The sequence below is a fragment of the Sapajus apella genome, unplaced genomic scaffold (genome assembly GCF_009761245.1).
Source record: "Sapajus apella isolate SASKATOON/1434 unplaced genomic scaffold, GSC_monkey_1.0 scaffold159, whole genome shotgun sequence".
Taxonomy (NCBI): domain Eukaryota; kingdom Metazoa; phylum Chordata; class Mammalia; order Primates; family Cebidae; genus Sapajus; species Sapajus apella.
Genome location: NW_022437099.1, coordinates 1,477,381 through 1,499,417, shown reverse-complemented (window position 1 = coordinate 1,499,417; position 22,037 = coordinate 1,477,381). Strand labels below are relative to the sequence as shown.

The 22,037-nt window shown below is 42.8% G+C and overlaps 1 protein-coding gene across 3 annotated transcripts in view; it reads left to right on the top strand.

Moving 5' to 3' along the window:
* The window catches only part of LMTK2 (lemur tyrosine kinase 2), a 98,918-nt gene that overhangs the window by 56,993 nt on the left and 19,888 nt on the right, over positions 1-22,037 (top strand). For all 3 annotated transcript variants that reach the window (XM_032266520.1, XM_032266519.1, XM_032266521.1), the window contains 3 exons: positions 7,800-7,933; positions 17,728-17,812; positions 19,240-19,361. In XM_032266520.1, the coding sequence (XP_032122411.1) occupies positions 7,800-7,933; positions 17,728-17,812; positions 19,240-19,361 (341 nt within the window). The remainder of the gene's footprint in view (positions 1-7,799; positions 7,934-17,727; positions 17,813-19,239; positions 19,362-22,037) is intronic.

Below are 22,037 nucleotides of genomic sequence, written 5' to 3'. Positions count from 1 at the left end.
TTTTGTTCGCAAGGATGTTTTCTTGAATGTGTATACTGAGTTCCTTTTAAATTCAGCCAGTGCCAGGCGCGGTGGCTCACGCCTGTAATCCCAGCACTTTGGGAGGCTGAGGCGGGCGGATCACAAGGTCAAGAGATCGAGACCATGGTGAAACCCCATCTCTTAAAAAAAAAAAAAATATATATATATATATATATATATATATAAAATATAAATTCAGCCAGTAAAACATGGAGTCAGTTTCTGTAAGCAGTTCGCAGTGGAGAAGTGGAAGGTCATCCACTGTTTTAGAAAGCAGTTTACAGTGGAGAAGAGGAACAACATCCACTGTTGTGGAAAGCAGTTCGCAGTGGAGAGGGGGAAGGTCGTCCACCGGCTGTTCTTTGACAGCAGCGCGTTGGTCTGTGGGACTTGCGATCTTCCGTCTCTCATGAAGAGCGATGACTTGGGGGCAGAATCAGTGGAGCTTGAACTCATGGGCTCCTATACCTGGAAGGAACCTTGACCACTTCCTACAATGGGGAGTACAGAGGGGAAGATCTGAGCTCTCTGAGCCAGGCCCTGTGCTGGGTATTTGACCTGTGTTCCCGTTGAGTGAATCACCTTGACGATGCTGTGAAACCCGTAGCAGTAGCTTCAGTCTCCAAATGTGGAAACCGAGGCTGAGAGAAGTGAAGGGACTGGCTGAGAAATCAGACCCAGGGCAGCCTGTGTCAGGGCTGGTGATTGACTTGCCTGAGGACACAAAATTACTAATGCCAAAGTGAGTGTGTTCATGGGTGGCTTGATCTTATTTTATTGTTTTAAAAATAGAGATGGGGTCTCACTGTATTGCCCAGGCTGGTCTTAAACTCCTGGTCTCAAGTGATCCTCCCACCTCGGCTTTCCAAAGTTCTGGAATTACCTGGTCCTGTGTGCCTTCATGCCAGGTAATTTAGTGCCACCGCCAGTGGGAAGCCTCCATTTTAGAATTGGCCTTTGATGTAGAAATGCCTAATTAATGGGTATCTCTTCTTTATGAATATAGTTATTAATAAGCCCCAGGCACCAGGGACTCTTCAGGCATGGGGCACCCAAAGATAGATGACATGTCCTTGCCCCTAAGGGGCTTACATAGAGGAGAGGGGACACAGAGTCACGGTGGAACAGACATGAGGAAGGCCAGGGGCACAGGTGGACAGTGTCCCTGAGCAGAGCCAGCAGAAGGGAGGCCTGTGCGGGACAACCACATAGGTTGAGGTGTGGGGGTGATTGGGTGGGGCATACGTTCTTAGTCCCTAGGTCTGCCCTGTTCTGGTGCCTGGCCCTGTTCTGGAGCCTGCCAGTGGCCTTGGCCCTCCCCACACCTGGCTGTAGCCTGGGCACCATGGCCTTGGCCCTTGCTGACAGGCTGCCTCTGGCAGGCCCTGTCTTCCCTGGTGCCTGCTCTCCTCACCACCCACCCCACCCTGCATTTCCTCCACCAGTGCTGCTTCCACATGTGTGTGGCCATCCTGCTCTTAGGCACTGTCTTCTCCCCTGTCGCTACAGTGACAGGTCATCGCTGCTTATAACCAAGGTGTACACCTGTAGCTGGAGCTCAGGAGGGACACAGGGTGGCAGCTGTGATCTCAGCGGAGGTTCTGTGGCGCCTTCCGATGGTGCTGGGGCAGGCTGATGGGGGCCTCACTGTTCTCTATAAAAGTTTAAAAAGAAAAACTTTTTTTTTTTTTTTGAGGAGTTTCGCTCTTGTTACCCAGGCTGGAGTGCAATGGCGCACGCGATCTTGGCTCACCGCAACCTCTGCCTCCTGGGTTCAGGCAATTCTTCTGCCTCAGCCTCCTGAGTAGCTGGGGTTACAGGCACACGCTACCATGCCCAGCTAATTTTTTGTATTTTTAGTAGAGACGGGGTTTCACCATGTTGACCGGGATGGTCTCAATCTCTTGACCTCGTGATCCACCCGCCTCGGCCTCCCAAAGTGCTGGGATTACAGGCGTGAGCCACTGCGCCCGGCCCCAAGAAAAACACTTTTAATAGAAAAAAAAACTTATAGAATAAGGATATAAAGAAAATTATTTTTGTACAACTGTACATTGTGTTTTTGTTTTAAGCTAAGTGTTACTACAAAAAGACTCAAATTTTTAAAAAAATTAAAATGTAAAAAGAAGTTACAGTAAGCTAAGGTTTATTATTGGGAAAGAAATTTATTTTTATTTTTAGAGATGGGGTTTTACCATATTGGCCAGTCTGGTCTTGAACTCCTGACCTCATGATCCACCCGCCTCGGCCTCCCAAGGTGCTAGGATTACAGGCATGAGCCACTGCACCCGGCCAAGAAAATGTTTTTATGTAAATTTAGTGTGGCTAAGGGTCTCTAGAGCCTGAGAGGTCAAAACTGCATCCAGAAATACTTGCCATTGTGTTAAAGTGGCTTACGATTTGGTGCAATAACATGCTGTATAGGTTTACGCCTAGACTGTAGCAAGAAACAACCCTATGTGGTATAGGGGTACAGTAGGCTAACCCTCTAGGTTCGTCTAAGTACACTCTGTGATGTTTGCACGACAGTGAAATTGCCTAACAGCCATTTCTCAGACGGTATCCCCAGTGTTAAGTGATATATCACTGTACTTTACCTGAGTTTTAGAATAATGTGGATTCACTGTTCTCAAAGTAACATTTACTATACAATGATAAACTTTCAAAGATAATCAGATACTTAAAGAATATTATTTTCCCAAATTAAGTGTCTGGCTAGCTTTCATATACAGAGTAATGAAGTAATAAATTTAAAAGCCCAGTAAAAATGTGAAATTTCAGATTTACTCCTAAGTTCATTCTTACTAGATTATTAAATGGAAATGATGGGATGGGACTGCTTTGGGAAAACAGTCGTCCCAACTTTAACCTGTGGGGCCTCATTTAGAATATCTGCATAAGTGTTTTTTCTTTTTTCTCCCATTCATTAAGCACATATTAAACACATGCTGTGTGCCCAGCACTGTTCTAGGTTTTAGGGACACAGTAGAGAACTAGACAGAGTCCTTGCTGTGTCTAGCTTACTTTCTAGTGGTAGAAATAGACAAAGAAATAAAACAGCATGTGGGAACCCAGGCTATCATGATTGGATTTATGTTTTTGGGGGCTGGCTTTGGCTGCTCAGGCAAATGGATGCAGGGAGGCCTCTGGTGGACTGGTGCAGGCATGAGGTGGTGCCAGGACCAGCACAACAGCAGCCGAAGCATGGGAGGTAGACTCAGGACTTGGTGATGGGTTGGATATGGCAGCCTAGAGGCAGAATTCACAAATGACATCTTCACTTTTGGTCTAACCAAAACAGTGATGCTGCTTCCTGAGATTGGCAGAGGCTTGTGCTGGATGGCTCATAGACATACAGGGAGGGAAGTCGAGTCAGGAGATGAGGGGACTGGGCCAGAGGGGTGTATGTGAGGCGTGGTCTTTCAAGCCTTGGGATGAGTGAAACCCCTGGGCAGTGAGCGCCCCAAGGGCTGAGGACCAGGATGAAGCTCCAGGGTGCTTACTGATCAGTGGCCAGTGGGATAGGAAGAAATGCAGGAGGTTGCCATGAAGACTGGTGAAGAAGGACGTGTTTAAACAAGGAAGGATGGGCTCATCTCTGTTAACGCTGGTGCAGTGTGACCCAGCCAGCTCTACGCTTGGGGAAAAGTGGGCAGATCACTTGATAGGCCTGGAGAGAGCAGCTGCCACTGAACGATGGATGAAAGTGCTTCTGATGGTGGGGAGGGGTTCCTGAGCAAGGAGCCAGGACAGACTAGGCTTCTGAGGAGTTTATCTATGGAGAGGAGAGAGAGCTGGAAGGCTGGCTTTACCTGGGAGGTGTTTGGGCACCAGAGCAGAGAGAAGAGATGGACTCTCAAAAGAACTGAGCTTAGAAAGGCACAAAGACGAAGAATCCATGGCAACCAAAGAGGAGATGATGTGTAAGGTTGTGGATGCCAGTGGGCAGAGGGATGCAGAGAGTGTCCGGGAGGGAAGCGAGGCCACCGGCTGCACGGAGGCGTGGTGGCGCCAGCTGCCCCAGTCTCCAGGTCTTCTATTTCATTAGCAGAAGCGGGGGTGTTGCCCTGTCTGTATCATTCTTTCATCCTTTCAATAAAATTATTGAAAATTATGGTTTTCCCCAGAATCATCCAATTAAACATATAAATGACTGTAATTTCTAGTTCTAAAGCTATTTACCTGTTGACTTTTTATGCTGTATTGAAATTAATTCATTGCTCCCAGTGTCCTGCAAAAAAGCTATATAAAGGTCGCCCTGACCATTCGTGTCAGCATTGAGGAGGGGGCTTACGAGGAACCCATTTACAGGTCTTGGAATGACTCATTCTACGAAGGCCTTGCAGGTGGCTTGCTGTTTGTGGAGCTTGGTGTAGCACTCTGCTGCCATCTAGTGTCATAAGTTTTCCTTCTGGAGTTTTTTAAGGGGTTTTGTGAAGCTGAGAAATTTTTAAAACTTGGATAAAGGAATGTTTTTTTTTTTTTTTTTTGAGACGGAGTTTCACTCTTGCTACCCAGGCTGGAGTGCAATGGCGCGATCTCGGCTCACCGCAACCTCCACCTCCTGGGTTCAGGCAATTCTCCTGCCTCAACCTCCTGAGTAGCTGGGATTACAGGCATGTGCCACCATGCCCAGCTAATGTTTTTTGTATTTTAAGTAGAGACGGGGTTTCACCATGTTGACCAGGATGGTCTCGATCTCTTGACCTTGTGATCCACCTGTCTCGGCCTCCCAAAGTGCTGGGATTACAGGCTTGAGCCACCGCGCCCAGCCTAGGAATGTTTATTTTAATTCAGAATACATTGCTGTTCTTGGTGAGTTTTTTTTCTTCAAATAATGAACCAAAATAACCATGTTTCTTCACTAAGCACCATTAAAATACAAATAAATCAGATATCTAAATATAGGTTTGTCTGTTTTGAATAGAATGAATCAAATTTTAGTATTTGCTTAACATAAACATCTTTAATTAAATATTTTACGTTGATTTTTTCTTTTAAACTGTGGCACCAGGAGAGCTCATAGACCTTTCTGGAACATAGAACTAACCCTGGACCCTACACAGTCTATCACAAGTCTCACCCATGAGAACCATGACCAGGGGCCTCAGTAGTCTTCGATGTTATTCCCTATTCCTGGGTTAAAGATACTTTTGCCTACAATGGACTGATCTTATCTATTCTTGAGCAAAATTCCCTTCTGTTTATGATATTCTGTCTTTGAGTGAAATTTGGGAAATGGGGTATCATGGAGGAAAGACATTTTAAGAACTGTGTGGTGGTGAATATACTTTAGATACCCTTGGGAAGCAGCCATGCCTGCTCTGCCCTTCCTCTGCCCTCATGGCCGGAGTAGCAGCTCACTGCCAGCAGCTGCTGTTGGTTTTGAGGACTGGCCAGATTCGGCCCAGCACAACCATGTTTTTATGTGAGAGTGATTTTTACCTTAGATGGGTATTGTAGTGAAGGGGTTAGGCGGAAGAATTACATTGCCATTTCATTGGTAATGTAGATAGGCTTAAGTTTTTTTCATGTTTACTTTCTCTGTGGGCCACCTTATGAAACCCCTATACGCCTGTAGTCCTGGGAGTTTTTTGCTGGGATTTTTCTGGGTGAATTTAATTGTCTTCTGAATCATTCATTATCCTTACAACTCCCAAGCTTCAAGAGCCTAAACTGGATGGAGGGGCATATGTTTTTACAAGAAAAAAAAAAAGATGTCTCTTTCTCCTCTGGTGTGGCCTCTAATTCTGTTGGGAACAAAGGAGAAGGCACCCTGTTTGGAAGGAAATCTGTGAAGGATAGCGATGCTGGGTGCTGTCTGACCGCATGGTACTGAGGGAAGGGCACTGCTTCCTTAGCAGGGCTGTCACGTGACACTTGGGAGAACCCTGTAGATTGACAGGATTGACCTTAAGTTATTTTATATTCATTCTTTTTTTTTTTTTTTTTTTTTTTTTTTTTGAGACGGAGTTTCGCTCTCGTTGCCCATGCTGGAGTGCATTGTCATAGTCTCGGCTCACTGCAGTCTTCACCTCCCGGGTTCAGGCAGTTCTCCTGCCTCAGCATTCCACGTAGCTGGAATTAGAGGCGCACACCACCACGCCCAGCTAATGTATTGTATTTTTAGTAGAAATGGGGTTTCACCGTGTTACCCAGGCTGGTCTTGAACTCCTGACCTCAAGTGACCCACTCCCTTGGCCTCCCAAAGTTCTGGGATTACAGGCATGAGCCACTGCACCCACCTTATATTCATTCTTATACATTTATGTTATCTGCATACTAATTTAATTCACTTGCTAAATAGAACTTTCTTGACCAGTTGGTAAACTGAAAAGTGGAAGCACAGCCCTACCATTTATTAGCTCTGTGGCCTTGGGCAAATTTCTTACCCTCCCTAAGCCTCAGTTCCATATCTGGCAAACATCTCAAATTGTATTTGCGGTAGCAAGTGCAAAAACTCCTAACACAATGCTTGGCTCAGGGCTCAAAGCGCAAATGGTGGTGACTATTAATATCAACATTATCACTAGTGTAAAGATCTTTGAACCTGGGAATGGAAACAAATTTAGATTCTTAGAGTGGACCTAGAAGTTACATCAGAATGTACTCAGTATTAAATGTGGGCAAATGTTTATGAAGGAATACAGTGTTTCAAGGTTTTATTCTGGGAGGAATTTGATATGTTTGCTAGCTTCAATAACAGTTATAAGACATGTACTCTTTAGCTGGTCAAGGAAAATGTCCTTCCTCGGGAATCTGTTTTTTGTTTTTTTTTTCTTTTTTTCCCCGATCCCCAACTCCAGCAATCTTTCTTCACTCAGATTTAAAGAACACAGAAAGCTATTGGCTTGCTTCCTAAATTTTATTAACTGATTCTAGGAAGCTTTAATTTGGGATGAAATCATATTAATAAATATTTAATCATGTGGTAAGGAGAATGTGGAAGAATTTATTCCCTTAAAAGGGTATTCCCCGTAACAGATACACTGTAAACTCCCAAAACATTGTGTTCTAAATTAAAGTTACGAAATAAAGACAGCATTAACACAGGGAGGTCCTTGAGGCGCGGGGAGCCCAGCAGTGTCATGGCCATGTACTGGGCATCTGACTGTAAATCTGTTTATTTTCCTGCTCACGCTGTTCCTCTTTGAAGAGTAGGCTTGTTCATTGTTCACGTGGTGAGGTTTTCTGGATTGGCTGGAATGTCCTTTCTCTCCACTGTCTCAGGATAGCACAGGGTCCTGGGGAAGCTGTGGGAGACCTGAAGCAGTTGTTACTGTACTACCTGGACTTCTCCTTCTTTCCCACCCATTTTTCTTTCCTTCTCTCCCCATCCATTGCTCCCCCAAGCTTCGGCAGTAGCCACGGCGCCTTCGTGATGAAGTGCTCACTGCCCAGGGGTTGGCTAGAATCCATAGACCAGGCAATATGAGTGGCACCATTTCTTACACTCTCCGTGTCATCTCTTAGGTACCTGGGACTTTCTCTACTTCGACACTGCATTTAGTTTTAATTTTGCATCATTACAAAACTATCTTTTTGTAAACTGTTTTGTTTTACATGTGTTTGTTTATATGATAAAAATGTTTAGTTAGAATGCCCCTAAAAGCATAATAATGTTCTATACTTTTGCATTATTGGGTTGGAACTTCTTTAAGTACAAACATAAGTTTCTAATAAATAATCTTAACATTAGTGTCTACCGAGGCACATGTTTAAGCACGAACTTTGTTCCTGTGGTTCGTTTTGAAACTCAAACGGGCTGACTTTTGCAGGGCGACCTGAAGGCGTATCTGCGCAACGAGCAGGAGCACATGCGGGGGGACTCACAGACCATGCTGCTGCAGAGGATGGCGTGTGAGATCGCCGCAGGGCTGGCTGCCATGCACAAGCTGCACTTCCTGCACAGGTGGGTCCCTGTGTCAGAGGCGCACACCTCACATAGCACCACAAGATGGCCTAGAGAGGCTGCCGCATTTGTGAAACATAAGGACAGGTGCAGAATGAACTTAGCTCATGCAGGTAGAAGCGATCTCGTTCTTGCTCGTGATTAAGATTAGGGTTGAGTTGGGCTTCATTGAAACCAGTACCAGGGAATAAGATGTCTTAGTACATTTATTATTTCCAGAATTTGAAAGAGTGAATGGTTGTACCTGCTCCAGAGTTGAGAATAAACCGTCCCAATCCACTGCATGACACCTTGCGTGTTTCATCTTTGCCACACCAGTTTTAGGCTTCTGGTGCTACCCGCCCGGTTTCATAGTGTACCCCAGTTGACATTCCTGAGAGAGGACGAGAGAGGCTCTAGGCCAGCAGCCTCTGGTTGCACAAGGTCATAGCACTGGTTTCTGGCCAGCTGAAGGGTGGGTGTCAGGGGCCCACTTGGAAGCAGAGGTGTCGTGGGATCCAATCTGAAGAGGCCCCCTGAGTGGGTAGTCAGGGGCTGCTTGTGAATTCAGCACAGCGATCTGTGTAGCACATTTCTGTTGAAACCTTTCAGGCCCCATTTGGAGTCTGTTGTAGTTTGTTCAAATCATTGATGGTGATTTTCGTAATTAAAACACCAAAGGACATGTAGTCCTGTCTCAAATGATGAGTCATTCTGTGAACCCAAAAGGAGATTTCTGCTTATTCTCTTCTAGGCTTTTGAGCTACGGTTTACATTTAAAAGCAACACAATGCATTTAAAATTATTTCTTAGATCTCCAGGGAAACCAGGCAGTATTTTTAAAATTGACTTTAAGTAAATCATTTAACTCTTAGTAATCCATTGACCTAAAAAGGAACACCTGTGTGTCTTGACTTGAAGGAATGTGTATATTCTATTTTTTATTTATTTATGTATTTATTTTTTGAGACAGAGTCTCGCTCTGTCACCCAGGCTAGAGTGCAGTGGTGCAGTCTTGACTCACTACAACCTCCACACCCTGGGTTCAAACAATTCTCCTGCCTCAGCCTCCTGAGTAGCTGGGACTACAGGCATGTGCCAACAGGCTTGGCTGATTTTTGTATCTTCAGTAGAGATGGGGTTTCCCCATGTTGGCCAGACTGGTCTTGAACTCCTAACCTCACGTGTTCCGCTTGCCTCTGCCTCACAAAGTGCTGGGATTACAGGCATGAGCCACCGCGCCTGGCTTGAAGTATTGTATTTTTTAAAAAGCAGATTTCACAGTAATATATTTATAGAGTGATCCCATTTTTTTTTTTTTAAGTATGAAAACACCTGGTTCTATTTCTAGAGGTGTGTGTGTATAAACAGGCGTGGAAAAGTACTGTGCCTATCAGACTCTCAACATTACTTCAAGGGGGGATGAAGGAAAATCATTAACCTTCTTACACATTTATATCTTGTTCGATTTATAATAGTAAACAAATCATCCTGATAAAGTTTTTTTTTTTTAAGAGACTCAAAAAGTTACCGGTTTCTTAAGACCCAAAGCAGAATCCCTTACATAAAACTTTATAAAGATTTCATAGTGGAGAAAGCCTACATTTAGTTTTTAATGTCTTCTATAACAGGTTATTATCTAACATAATTTATATTGTTAATATCTTACAAAATGCGGATATTTACTAATACTTGGTTTAGGAATTATTGAATTTTGGAGAAGGGGGTTATATTTTAAAAGAGCATCATAGGCCAGGTGAAGTGGCTCACACCTGTAATCCCAGCACTTTTGGGAGGCCAAGGTGGGTGTATCACGAGGTCAAGAGTTGAAGACCAGGCCTGGCCAAGATGGTGAAACCCCATCTCTACTAAAACTACAAAAATTAGCTGGGCACAGTGGCAGGCATGTGTAATCCCAGCTACTCAGGAGGCTGAGGCAGGAGAATCACTTGAACCTAGGCGGCAGAGGTTGCAGTGAGTTGAGATCACATCACTGCACTCCAGCCTGGGTGACAGAGTGAGACTCCGTATCAAAAAAAAAAAAAGAGCATCATATCAGAATCAGCAGTGTAAAATTATCAAAAACGGCTAGAATCTGTGTATTTTTTTTTTTTTTTTTTTTGAGACGGAGTTTCACTCTTGTTACCCAGGCTGGAGTGCAATGGCGCGATCTCGGCTCACCGCAACCTCCGCCTCCTGGGTTCAGGCAATTCTCCTGCCTCAGCCTCCTGAGTAGCTGGGATTACAGGCACGCACCACCATGCCCAGCTAATGTTTTTGTATTTTTAGTAGAGACGGGGTTTCACCATGTTGACCAGGATGGTCTCGATCTCTTGACCTCGTGATCCACCCGCCTCGGCCTCCCAAAGTGCTGGGATTACAGGCTTGAGCCACCGCGCCCGGCCTTGTGTATTTTTTAAATTGGCAAAGATGTCAGAGTAAATAGTATTTTCCTATGGGTTTCAAGTTAAAGTTTTACTTAATTTCAAATCTTGTGGACTTTAGAACAAGTAAAGATGATAAAGTAAATCACGTAGTTTGGGTTTTATTCAAGTTCAAAAACTCAAAGAAAATCCTTGAAACCATTGACAGCTGTTTAATTAAAAAGTAATCATATCTTTATTAAATTTCCATTTGGGGCAAAATTTTGTATTTTAAGATCTTTTTTTGTCAGTAGCATATCATACAGTATATTTTTAAGTTGGAACTTAGAATATTTATTGGTTGCCGTAAAGTAGGACTTCCTCTTTTGGCTGAAAATAGAACAACCTACACGTCCAATTAAAGTTCTTAGCTCTGTTTGGAAACTCACCTAGTAAGGCACCCCAGTTAAGTTGGATTTCTACCGATTATTTAAGAAGAGGCTTAACCCAGAGTTTCAGGAGCCTGCATCTCTGAAATCGTGCATGTGACTTTTGTGAAGGTCATGTAAACAGCAGGCGCTGCCAGCTTGCTGCTGTGTGTCCCACTCGCCTTGCTGGCCTGGAGCCTGGGACTTCCTGTCCCCTCCCTATGAGTCTCCTGAGCAGCCTGTCTATGAGATGCCACCAGGTCGCTGTGATGAGCTGAGCCCGGGGTTCCCACAGGCAGCATGTGTCCTCACAGTGCCTCTTGTAGGATTTGCCCGGTTGTAGAGTTACAATGACTTTCTGCTGGGCAACACTAGGGTTAGTGTGCAGTGAACTTTCACTTCCTGCAGAGTTCAGTGACAAGGTGAGAGGCAGAAAAATACATTTAAAATCCAGTGACAAGGTGAGAGACAGAGAAATCCATTTCATGTCAAAGCAAAATGCACACCTACTGCTCACTAATGCCCCAGCAGGAGAGTGGAAATGCGGGTGCTCATTTGGCAGGGTGTTTGCTGTGTTCTGTGCATTTGTAGAACATTCTGTGAGTAGTGATTTGATCCTCAGGACCACCCCACCCGTCATGAGGCAGGTGCCATTATTCATCCCACTTCAAAGAGGAGAATACTGAGGCTCAGGGTGCTAAATTGTTGGTCTGTCTCAGCCACTCATTTGATCATTTGATGAGCAGTTTGAACCCAGGCACACACACTCTGTGTGGTCATTTCTGCAGGAGGAGAAGTTACTTTCGTCTGGGAGGGGTCCAGGTCAGTTTTTGGAAGGAGATGGATTTTAGTGATCCTTGAAGAATGGATGTCAGTTGGGGGCTGGAGGACATTCAGAATTGTTGAAGAAGGGAGTAGCAAGATGATGTATGTGGTAGGAGGAAGAGGAGGGAAGGGAGTTTAAATGTCAGCTAGTCCAGTGTAACTAGAACAGAAGACGAGGAGAGAAGATAGCAGAAGATGAGAATAGAGATGCAGCCTGAAACTAAATTACAGCGGGCCTGAGTGCCAGGATAAGGCCTTCAGGCTGTGTTCTGTAGGCAGTAGGATGGCAAGCCCAGAGCTTCGTGCATGCACATGTGTGCGTGTTTAATCACTATTGCACTATATACCTTAGGGAGGTTTAGTAAGAGAAGACATGACTGAAAAGAAAACCCATGACTGAAAAGAAAACCCAACGGGAATTCATATGTGGCACCTGTCCACAAAGGTTTCTTATTCCCCTTTCTACATGGAAGACTTGTTGAAGGCAGGGATTGGATCTTCCTGACCTTTGTATCTCCCATGATGTGTGTCACATAGAAAGGAAAAGGGAAGGCTTCAAGGGAAAGGAGCCAATTTGATTGCAGCTGCAACCCAAGACAAAATAGAAAGACTGTAATCAGCTGAGTTGCTACACTGGGAAGGTGATTAAAGAGCTTTCATTTAAAAAGGCTCTAGGTCCAGAGAGTTTCATTGGTAACATCTATCTGTCTGATCTTTTTTTTTTTTTTTTTTGAGTTGGATTCTTGCTCTCTCACCCAGGCTGGAGTGCAGTGGCGCAATCTTGGCTCACTGCAACATCTGCCTCCTGGGTTCAAGCAGTTCTCCTGCCTCAGCCTCCCAAGTAGCTGGGACTACAGACACGTGCCTCCACACCTGGCTAATTTTTGTGTTTTTAGTAGAGATGAGGTTTCACCATGTTAGCCAGGGTGATCTCGAACTCCTGACCTAGTGATTCGCCCACCTCGGCCTCCCAAAGTGCTGGGATTAGAGGTGTGAGCCACTGCACCTGGCCCCATCTGTCTGACCTTTAATGAACAGGTGGCTCCAGTGTATTAAAACTATTCCAGACCATAAAGAAGATGGAAATTTCTATAACTCATATCATGAATCCAACACAACCTTAATAGCAAAAGATGACATAAAGAAATTATTGACGATTCTCATGAATGAACATAGACATAAATACTTGCAAACTGCCTCCATCAGTATGTAAACAAAATAGTTAAGACTTATTTTAGGAATATAAGGGTAGATTTATATTATAAAATGTCTACATAATTTGTTCCATTGACAGAATAAAAGAGGAGAAAGACATGATAGCAACAGATTGCAGAAACATCATTTAGTATAATTCGGAAGCCATTCTGTGTTTACATAGAATATGTAAACATATTCTCCTCCATTGGGAAACGTTTCCTCCAGTAGGAAAGGAAAGGTACAACTTAACTATCATATGGACTGAAACTCAAGATTTTACCAAAACTCAATAGCGATATCATGCTATTGCTAAATAATAAAGCCCTTTCAATTAAATGAGAAACCAGAAAAAGATGCCCACTCTTTATGTTATTTTCCAATATTTCATCGGAAGTACTAACAAATACAACAGAAACTAGAAAATTACCAATTTAAAAATAATAGGCCCAAGAAATAACGGGGAAAAAAAGAAAAAAATAATAAAAATAATAGGCCAGGCATGTTGGCTTACACCTGTAATCCCAACACTTTGGGAGGCCAAGGTGGGCAGATCACTTGAGCGCAGGAGCTGGAGACCAGCCTGGCCAACATGGTGAAATCCCATCTCTACTAAAAACAAAACAATTAGCCGGGCATGGTGGCTTGCGCCTGTAATCCCAGCTACTCGGGAGGCTGAGGTAGGAGAATCACTTGAACCCGGGAGGCAGAGGTTGCAGCAAGCTGAGATCGCGCCATTGCACTGCAGCCTGGTCGACAGAGTGAGATTCTAATAATAATAATGATATCCACCATGAGACTGAAGTTGGATAACAAATAATAACAACAACAGTAGTTAAGATTTACTGAATGCTTCCCGCTTGCCAGGTACTCTTATACCAACTCTTAAGAGGTAGTGCTGGTTTTCCTGTCTGTGTTATAGGTTGGGAGACGCAGGCACAGACAGGTATACTGATTTGTTCAGGGTTGTGCAGCTGGAAGCTGGCAGAGCTGAGATTCAGAGCCACGTTCTCTGGCTCCAGAGTTCACACTCTTCAACCATTGGAAAAGAAGAAAGCATTATCCTTCTTTACTGTGCCATGGTATTTATTGTATGTTTAGAAAAACCAAGAAACTATGCTTTTAAAAAACTAGAATTTATAAGAGAATTTGTTGTGGCTTTTTATAAGACAGTACGCAGAAGTCAGTAGCTTTTGTCTGTACAGGTATAATTATATACCCAGCAATGAAGGGATGAAAACCATTTTATTCTCAATAATGCCAAAATATAAATTATCTGGGTTTTTATTGTGTGAGAAAGGCACAGGACTGTATGAAAAAAACTGTGAAATCTTACGAATGTAAAATAACATGTGGACAAATGGAAAGATGCACCATGGTTAATGGTGGGGAGGCAACAAAAATACCAATTCACCCAAAGAATTCCCATTAGAATCTGAACAGGGTTTTTATTTTTGTATTTTTTATTTTTTTGAGACAGGGCCTCACCCAGGCTGGAGTGCAGTGGCAGGATCATGGCTCACTTGCCTGGCCTTGACTTCCCAGGCTCAAGCAATCTTCCCGCCTCAGCCTCCCAGGTAGCTGGGACTGTAGGTATGCACCATCAGTGGCGGACCCCATTCCAGCCAAAGGTGTTTTTCATGGGGTGGAATAAGAATTTCACAGTGGAAGAATTCTCTGTGCACCCAAATCCTAGCAGATGCCTGAGGCACATACAGCAGGCATTCAGTAAATGTACCATTTCCCAGCTAGTGAAGACCTACCTAATAAGCAGAACAAACAGTGTTAAAATTCGAGTGTAAAGTTCCCTCCCTGTGCTTTATGAGAATCTTCTTGGTTTAGTCATCTCCTGGTTACATCTCCATTCCATCTTAGGGTGTTAAGTGCAGAGTCCCCTTGGAAGCTTAAGTCTTTGTGGCTGCCAGAGTCAGAATGGCGTGGGGAGCAGAGAGAACGGCTTTGGAGTTGAAGTTTTAATTCACCTCTCATCAGCTTTACCAGTATAAGCCTGGTTATGTAATCCTTTGGAGCTGTATCTTTTCTATAAAGTGGGGATCATCTTTAAAGCCCTGGAGTGCTGTTGCCAAGATGAAGATAAAGTAGAAGAGTACTCAGTAACTTTGCGATATTTTGCTTCCCGTCTGTTAATTCTTTTTATCAGGAATCCAGGTTACTTGGGAAAGCATAAGTAGTTCACATAAACAGAGGTGTGGATTCTTTTGAAAATGCTTCCTGCATGTTGAGCCATTTGCATTGGAGAACCCTGAAGACGTGCAAACTAGTCCTGGCATGAGTGAGCAACAGGCAGCGGTGCTTCCTTGTGAATCGGGGTGAGAGCCCTTTAGAACCACGGGCTCCCACTTTCTGTCCATTGCTCTGCTCATGCGGCCTTGAGTCTTGCGGTTTACTGTGGTCTCAGTCACAGCAAGTGCTGCCAAGCATAGGCGACCCTGCCAGAGCTTTCTGAGAGCCAGGCAGGGCTGGTGCGACTGGCAGCCTCATCCCTGGACCTGTTTTTCAACTTGAAGGGAGAGTATACGGGCTGTGTGTTTGCATTTCCTGACAAAAGCAGCCATTGACGTCAAGAGTTACCTCTGTTGTTAAGAAGTTACACCTGTGTGTTTTTCTGTTCTTTGGCTTTGCACATTGTTGGGCTTCAAAGAATATTTTTTTTACTAACTTGGACCCAAATTGTATCATTACCTTGAATCTGTACAGCACTTTTATGTTTTCAAAACATTTCGTGTATTTTTCAGTTTTACCTTTGCAACAACCTTGTGAGTTAACCATTTCAGGCACATCCCTGTTGTTTTGTGAGGAAACAGGCTCCTCTGCTATGCATGTGACTGGCCCAGCATCACATGGTCTTGGAGCAGTGGAGCTGAGACGAGCTGCTGGCCTCCTGACTTTGCCCAGGGCTCCCTCCCATTGCACTGTGGAGCCTGGGCGCTGGGGAAGGAGGTGGGGCAAGACCCAGTCCTACAACTGTTTGCTTCCTCACTTCCTTTGGGTTTCAGGTAGTGAGAAGCATTGCTTTTTCCCCTGGGAACACCAGTTAGATTGCATTTGAGTTTTACGAGAGCCAAGGGCCTTCTGCAGGGGTAGTTGTTCATCTTTAACAAGCCTTTACATTTCAAGGATCCAAAGACCTATGTGGAACATGTGTACAGAGAGAGATGAGGAGGGAGTGAGTGGGACACTCATCCTGCCCCCAGGAGCTGCCTGAGCTTGCTATTACCCAAGCTAGCCTCAGGCTGCTGCCCCTGGCCTAGGAGGACATGTGCTTGCCCTCATCTGGATGCTGGCCTCCAGCTCCTAGTTCTGGTCTCAGGAGGGAGATGTTTGTAGGGTTCACAGCGTCTGTTTATAGACCCTAGAGGTGGTGGTGCCCAGTGACGGAGCTTCTATTGGCAAAACCCCTATCTCTGCAGTCACAGCGGTTGGCTCAGTGGATAAAGCAGCCTTACTTAAAGCATTTTCACTTTTCTGTCCTCAAATGGCATGTTCCTTCTCCCTCTCTCCCTCCCTGCCTCACTTCCTTACTTAATTCCAAGAAATGGGGGCCCTCTTTCTTCTTACAATTAGAAGAAGCTATATTGTTCATAGCCATGGAGTCACAGGTATCCCTAGGTTTTTCTGGGCCTGAAGGGTTCTGATGGAGCATGGAAAATCACTTGTAAGCACAAAGAGTGTGGCAGGTGATGTGATGTAGCTAACTGGAATTAACATTGAGGACCAGCCGCTACAGGTGTCATTGTACCGTCCTGGAGAGTTATTCATGGTGAAAGCATGAACATAGTACAGAACACTACCTTGCTAGCTTTGTGGCCCTAGCGAACTTGCTTTAATTCTCTGTGCTTCAGTGTCCATATTTGTTAATGAGGAAAATAATAGTATCCACCTCACAGATTTGTTGTGAAGATTAAATGCTTAGAGAAAAATGTCAGATGCCTCATGTGAAGTAAATGCTTTGAGAATATTAGCCATTATTGTGTTGTTGAATCAATGTTATGTACCAAGCTGTTACCAGATTATATCGGTGTTAGCTGTTGCCATCACCATCTCCATTATTCTGATAGTTCAGATTTGTGAGCTTTGGAAATTAAAATATTTGAAAATATGAATTTAATAGTTTTAAGTTTTTGGTCTTTTGCTATTCTGTAAAGACAAACATTTTGGACTATGGAAATTCAGCTGTGATATCTTTACAATAACTTAAAACTATAAATCCTTTTCTATTTTAATTTAATGGCTTTTTTATTCATATACCAGTGATGAAGAAGATTCTAAGGGTTAAAGCCAGAAGCCAGAAAACTCAATCTGTTGTCTGTATGGGAAGTTCTTTTAGAAAAAGTAGTTTTTACTTGTCGAATTGTGTGGTTTTGAAAAATAACTTCTTTTTAAAATAAATTACATAAGTAAATTGTTCTAAGTAAGTCTTGAAATATGCTCTTCACCTCCCTTGTGGAGAAGTGGAGTTTGTAAGACATGGAAGTGATTTAGAAGGGGCCTGATTACAACACTTGTATATCTTTGAAAAAGGGAAAAAATAAACAGTTTTAATAATGTGGGTTATTTTTGGGTGCTTGAAGTTATAAATTTATTAATATTTACTTAGACTATTACTAGACTATTACTCAAGTAATACAAGCTGCAAAAAAAAAAAATGCAGGCAATTTTGCTAATAACATTTTAGGGTCCTTTCTTGGTCACTCTGAAAATACTAGGAAACAAGCCATAAATCTGGTTTTAATGCAGAACATGGTACAGATATGGTCAGTATTTAACCTGAGCTAGTTTCTTGCCAAAAAATGTAATCATCTTTATTATTTGATTGATTACATGCATAATACTTCTATGAAAACAAATTGTAAGACATTAGTTATTAAGCAGAGAGCTCAATATACTTACTCTGATTCCTAGAGAAAGCCCATTTCGGTGGCAGTTCCATGCAGCATGATTCTGGTTGTTAATTCTTCTTGTGTTCACTTCCCTCTGTTTGCAGTGATTTAGCCCTGCGGAATTGTTTTCTCACCTCCGACTTAAATGTGAAAGTAGGTGATTACGGAATAGGATTCAGCAGGTACAAGGTAAGCCAAGGGTTTCAGTGTCTTCAATCTGATTTAATTCAAATTGTGAAGTTGTAGTATTACCAGATACCCTACTGTTTTGATAAGAAATTTAGTTGTGAGGCTTTCTGGAGAGGGATTCACAGCAGCCATTTTAATGGTGGCCTGGACTTCTGGTGTGTGGCTTATCTCAGTCTGTAGCTTTGCATCCCAGGTTTTGTGACAGCTTTCCGAAAGCTTTGTTTTATAAAGATTTATAAACAGACGATGTAGTCTGATGGTGCATAATAAATTTTCGAGTGAACATATGAGCAACAATAATTATTACGTATTACCCTGTTAGAATAAAATATACATGTCATATAAATGTTTCTCCATTACATGGCCAGTAAAATTTCAGCTCAAATTGAGTAACCTAGGGAATTTAGGTTTTTTAAACTCTGTCATAAATCTGTCCTGAAGTAAATAAGTGAAGAAGTCAATGAGGTTTCCATTTGTGTGTGTTTGTGTAGCCCCAGTGAATGACATAGTGCATCATGGGGCAGAGAATGAGATTGCTCCACCTCCTGGCATCAGGTGACCTCGGATAAGCTCTTGACCTCCATTTTCTTTTCTTTTCTTTTTTTTTAAACGGAGTCTTGCTATATTGCCCAGGCTGGCCTCAAAACTCCTGGGCTCAAGCAGCCTGCCTGCCTCGGCCTCCCAGAGTGCTAGGATTACAGGTGTGAGTCACCCCACCCAGCCTTGACCTCCACTTTCCGAGCAGCGACATACAGATACAACCTGTTCTATTTTTCAGAGTTCTTTTAAGGACCAAACGGATAATATTTTCAAAAAATATTATACAAATTGAAGTTGGTTATTTGTCTTTGTAGTAGCTCTAGTGTCTTAAGCTCTTGCTAGATGCCAGGCACTTAGCAGCACCTGCCTGCATCATCTCATTTGATTCTCACCACAAAGGGTAGGCTTGTGTTCTCCTCATTTCACAGATCAGGAAAAAACTTCACACAGTTGTTGCTTGCCTAGAATCACATAGCTGGTAAATAGTAGAATGAGGACTTGAAACCTCGTTCTGTCAGAGTCTAAAGCCTACACTGCTTACTCACTAACTGGGTTCACTATTCAGTACATAAGACCCAGTATATATTGTTTTAATGTTTTGCTCAGAGTCTATGTTGTATGCATTAGACAGAGCGTACTTTCCTTTTCCAGGAAGGATGACTTAGCAAGCGTCCATGGCTCACAGATGAGCTCATGAAACCCAGGAGGCTTCAGAGAAACTCCTTACCCACTTTCTGCCCAGAAAGTCTCTATTCATGCCTGCTTTTTTTTCTGACCTGGTTTTTTGGATTGGGTATATGTTTTCTGAGAATACCATGAATTTAAATTCTTGAACTCACCAAAAGTATAATTCTATTCAAAATTCTGTATGCTTTCTAACAAAACAGGAGGATTACATTGAAACAGATGATAAAAAAGTTTTTCCTCTACGATGGACTGCTCCAGAATTAGTAACCAGCTTTCAAGACAGACTGCTAACTGCAGATCAGACTAAGTATAGTAATATCTGGTATGTATTTGCTTACTGTTTTATTAAGCATTTCTTTGGCAAAGTCCTAACTTCTTCCTCTTTGAGTATTTCCTTCAAGGAAAGTAGTTGTATAAGATGTAGGAACAAAAGAGTGCCTGATGGTTTGAAAAAGCCAGCTTAAGAGACATGACAGCAATTATCACAATTGTGGTGATATAGTTAACATTTTGAATACTGCCTCTGCTCCCCATTTTCCTTTATAAAAGCAGGAACCAAGTCTGTTTCATATTCTGTACCTCCCACAGGGCCTGACATATAATAGATATTTAATATGTATTTATTGAAAGAAAAAAATGAAAGGGGCGTGTTATACTATAATTTATAGTTGTACTATAATAACTATAAATTATAATAATGTTATAATAACTATCATGTTATACTATAATTTATAGGAGTCAGTTTAATGGAAGCTAAGAAAGATGCACCTAAAACTTTGACTAACAATTTCTGTCACAGTATTCTTAATTTATAGCTATGTTCTATGTGCTGTTGTCTTGCATTTTCTGTTTATTTTTTCTCTCCTTGCCCTCTTTTGGATTGATTTCTTTAAAACAATTTTTTTGCTTTTATTATTTTTTTCATTGACATGTACAATTGGACATATTTATGGGGTACAGTGTGATATATATATATATTAATACATGTGTATATATAAATATATATATGAACACATAAAAACATATATATATATATATATATATATATGTGTGTGTGTGTGTGTGTGTGTGTGTGTGTGTGTGTATGGTTTTTATTGTTTTGAGACAGAGTCTCATTGTCACCCAGGCTGGAGTACAGTAGTGCGATCTCATCTCACTGTAACCTCCACCTCCCTGGTTCAAGTGATCTTTGTGCCCCAGCCTCCCAAGTAGTTGGGATTACCAACATGTACCACCACACCCAGCTGACTTTTGTACTTTTAGTAGAGATGGGGTTTCGCCATGTTGGCCAGGCTGGGCTCTTAACTCCTGACCTCAAGTGATCCGCCTGCCTCATCCTCCCAAAATACTGGGATTACGAGTGTGAGCCACTGCGCCTGGCCCAGTGTAATATTTTGATACCTATATACAATGTGTGGTGATCAAATCAGGGTAACTAGTATGCCCTTCACCTCAAACATGTATCATTTGTGTTGGGAACATTCAAAAGCTGCTCTTACAGCTGTTTGAAAATATACCAAAATTTGTTGTTTATTACAGTCACCCTTTGGTGCTATAGAACACTAGATCTTATTCCTCCTGTCCAGCTGAAATTTTATGTTCGTTAGCCAGCCTCTCACTATTTCCTCTCTCCCTCCACTTCCCAGCCTTAAGTAACTACTCTTCTACTCTCTACTTCTATGAGATCAGCCCTTTTAGCTTCCACATGAACGATGAGTTTTTCTTCCTTTTTCTTTCTCCCTTGTGTATCTGCCCTACCTTGTATATCATGAGCTTGTTACTTTTGTGTTTTTTTCATGATGATGGTTGCCCTCCTTTTGCTTCCAGATACAGGACTCCTGGAGCATTTCTCATAAGGCTGGTCTCGTATGATGAGTGATGAATTCCTTCAGTTTTTGCTTATCTGGGAAAGACTTCATTTCTCCTTTTTTTTTTTTTTTTTTTTTTTTAAAAAAAAAGTATTATATGTATTTTTTTTAGTAGAGATGAGGTCATGCTATATTGCCCAGACTGGTCTTGAACTCTTGGCCTCAAGCGATCCTTATGCCTTAGTCTCCCAAAGTGCTGGAATTATAGGCATGAGCCCTCGTGCCCAGCCCTTCTTCATTTCGGAAGGATATCTTTGCAGGGCATAGTGTTCTTGCTGCCAATTTCCGTACTTTGGATATATCATCCCACTCACTTCTGGCCCGCAGGGTTTCTGCTGGGAAGTCTGTTGTTAGTCTGATGAGAATTCCCTCCTATGTGACTTGCTTTTCTCTATGTTTAGAATTTTATCTCTTTGTCTTTGACTTTTGACAGTGGGACTATAATGTGCCTTTGAAATGACCTTTTGGAGTTAATTGTATTTTAAGGACCTTTGAGCTTCCTGGATCTGGATGTCTGTATCTCTCCCAGGACTTGGGAAGTTTTTAGCTGTTTTTTCCTTAAGTAGCCTTTCTCTGCCTTTTCCTAGCTCTTTTCTTTCTGTGACTCCCATAATGTGTGTATTTGTTTGCTCAATGGTCTCCCAGAAGTCCTGAAGGCTTTTCTCACTCCTTTCTTCTCTCTTTTTCCCTCTGACTGGGTAATTTCAAACAATCTTTCTTCAAGTTGGGAGATTCTTTCTTCTGCTTGATCTAATCTGTTGTTGAAGTTCTGTATTTTTTAAAAATTTCATTTATTGAATTCTTCAGCTGGGTTTACTGCCTGTGAGGACCCCAGTATAAAGACTGTAGGTGTCCACGGTGAGATCCTCTTGCTTGCCCTTCCCTGGAAGAGGAGGTTGCTCCTGGTTCCCGGTTGCCCTGGCTGGGGATGGGGTGGTGGAGGCCAGGCGTTTCCTTCCACTCTCGCTGTGGCCATCCTGACTTTTGCTCTCTGTGTGGCTGTCCTGGATTTCCCGAGTTCTTGTTACTCCTTGGATGTGCTCTGGTGCTCTCCTTTAGTGATTTTTGTCAAAATATAGTTGATTCTTCATTGTTTGGGCTATGTCGTGGAGGGTTGGCTGGACATCAGA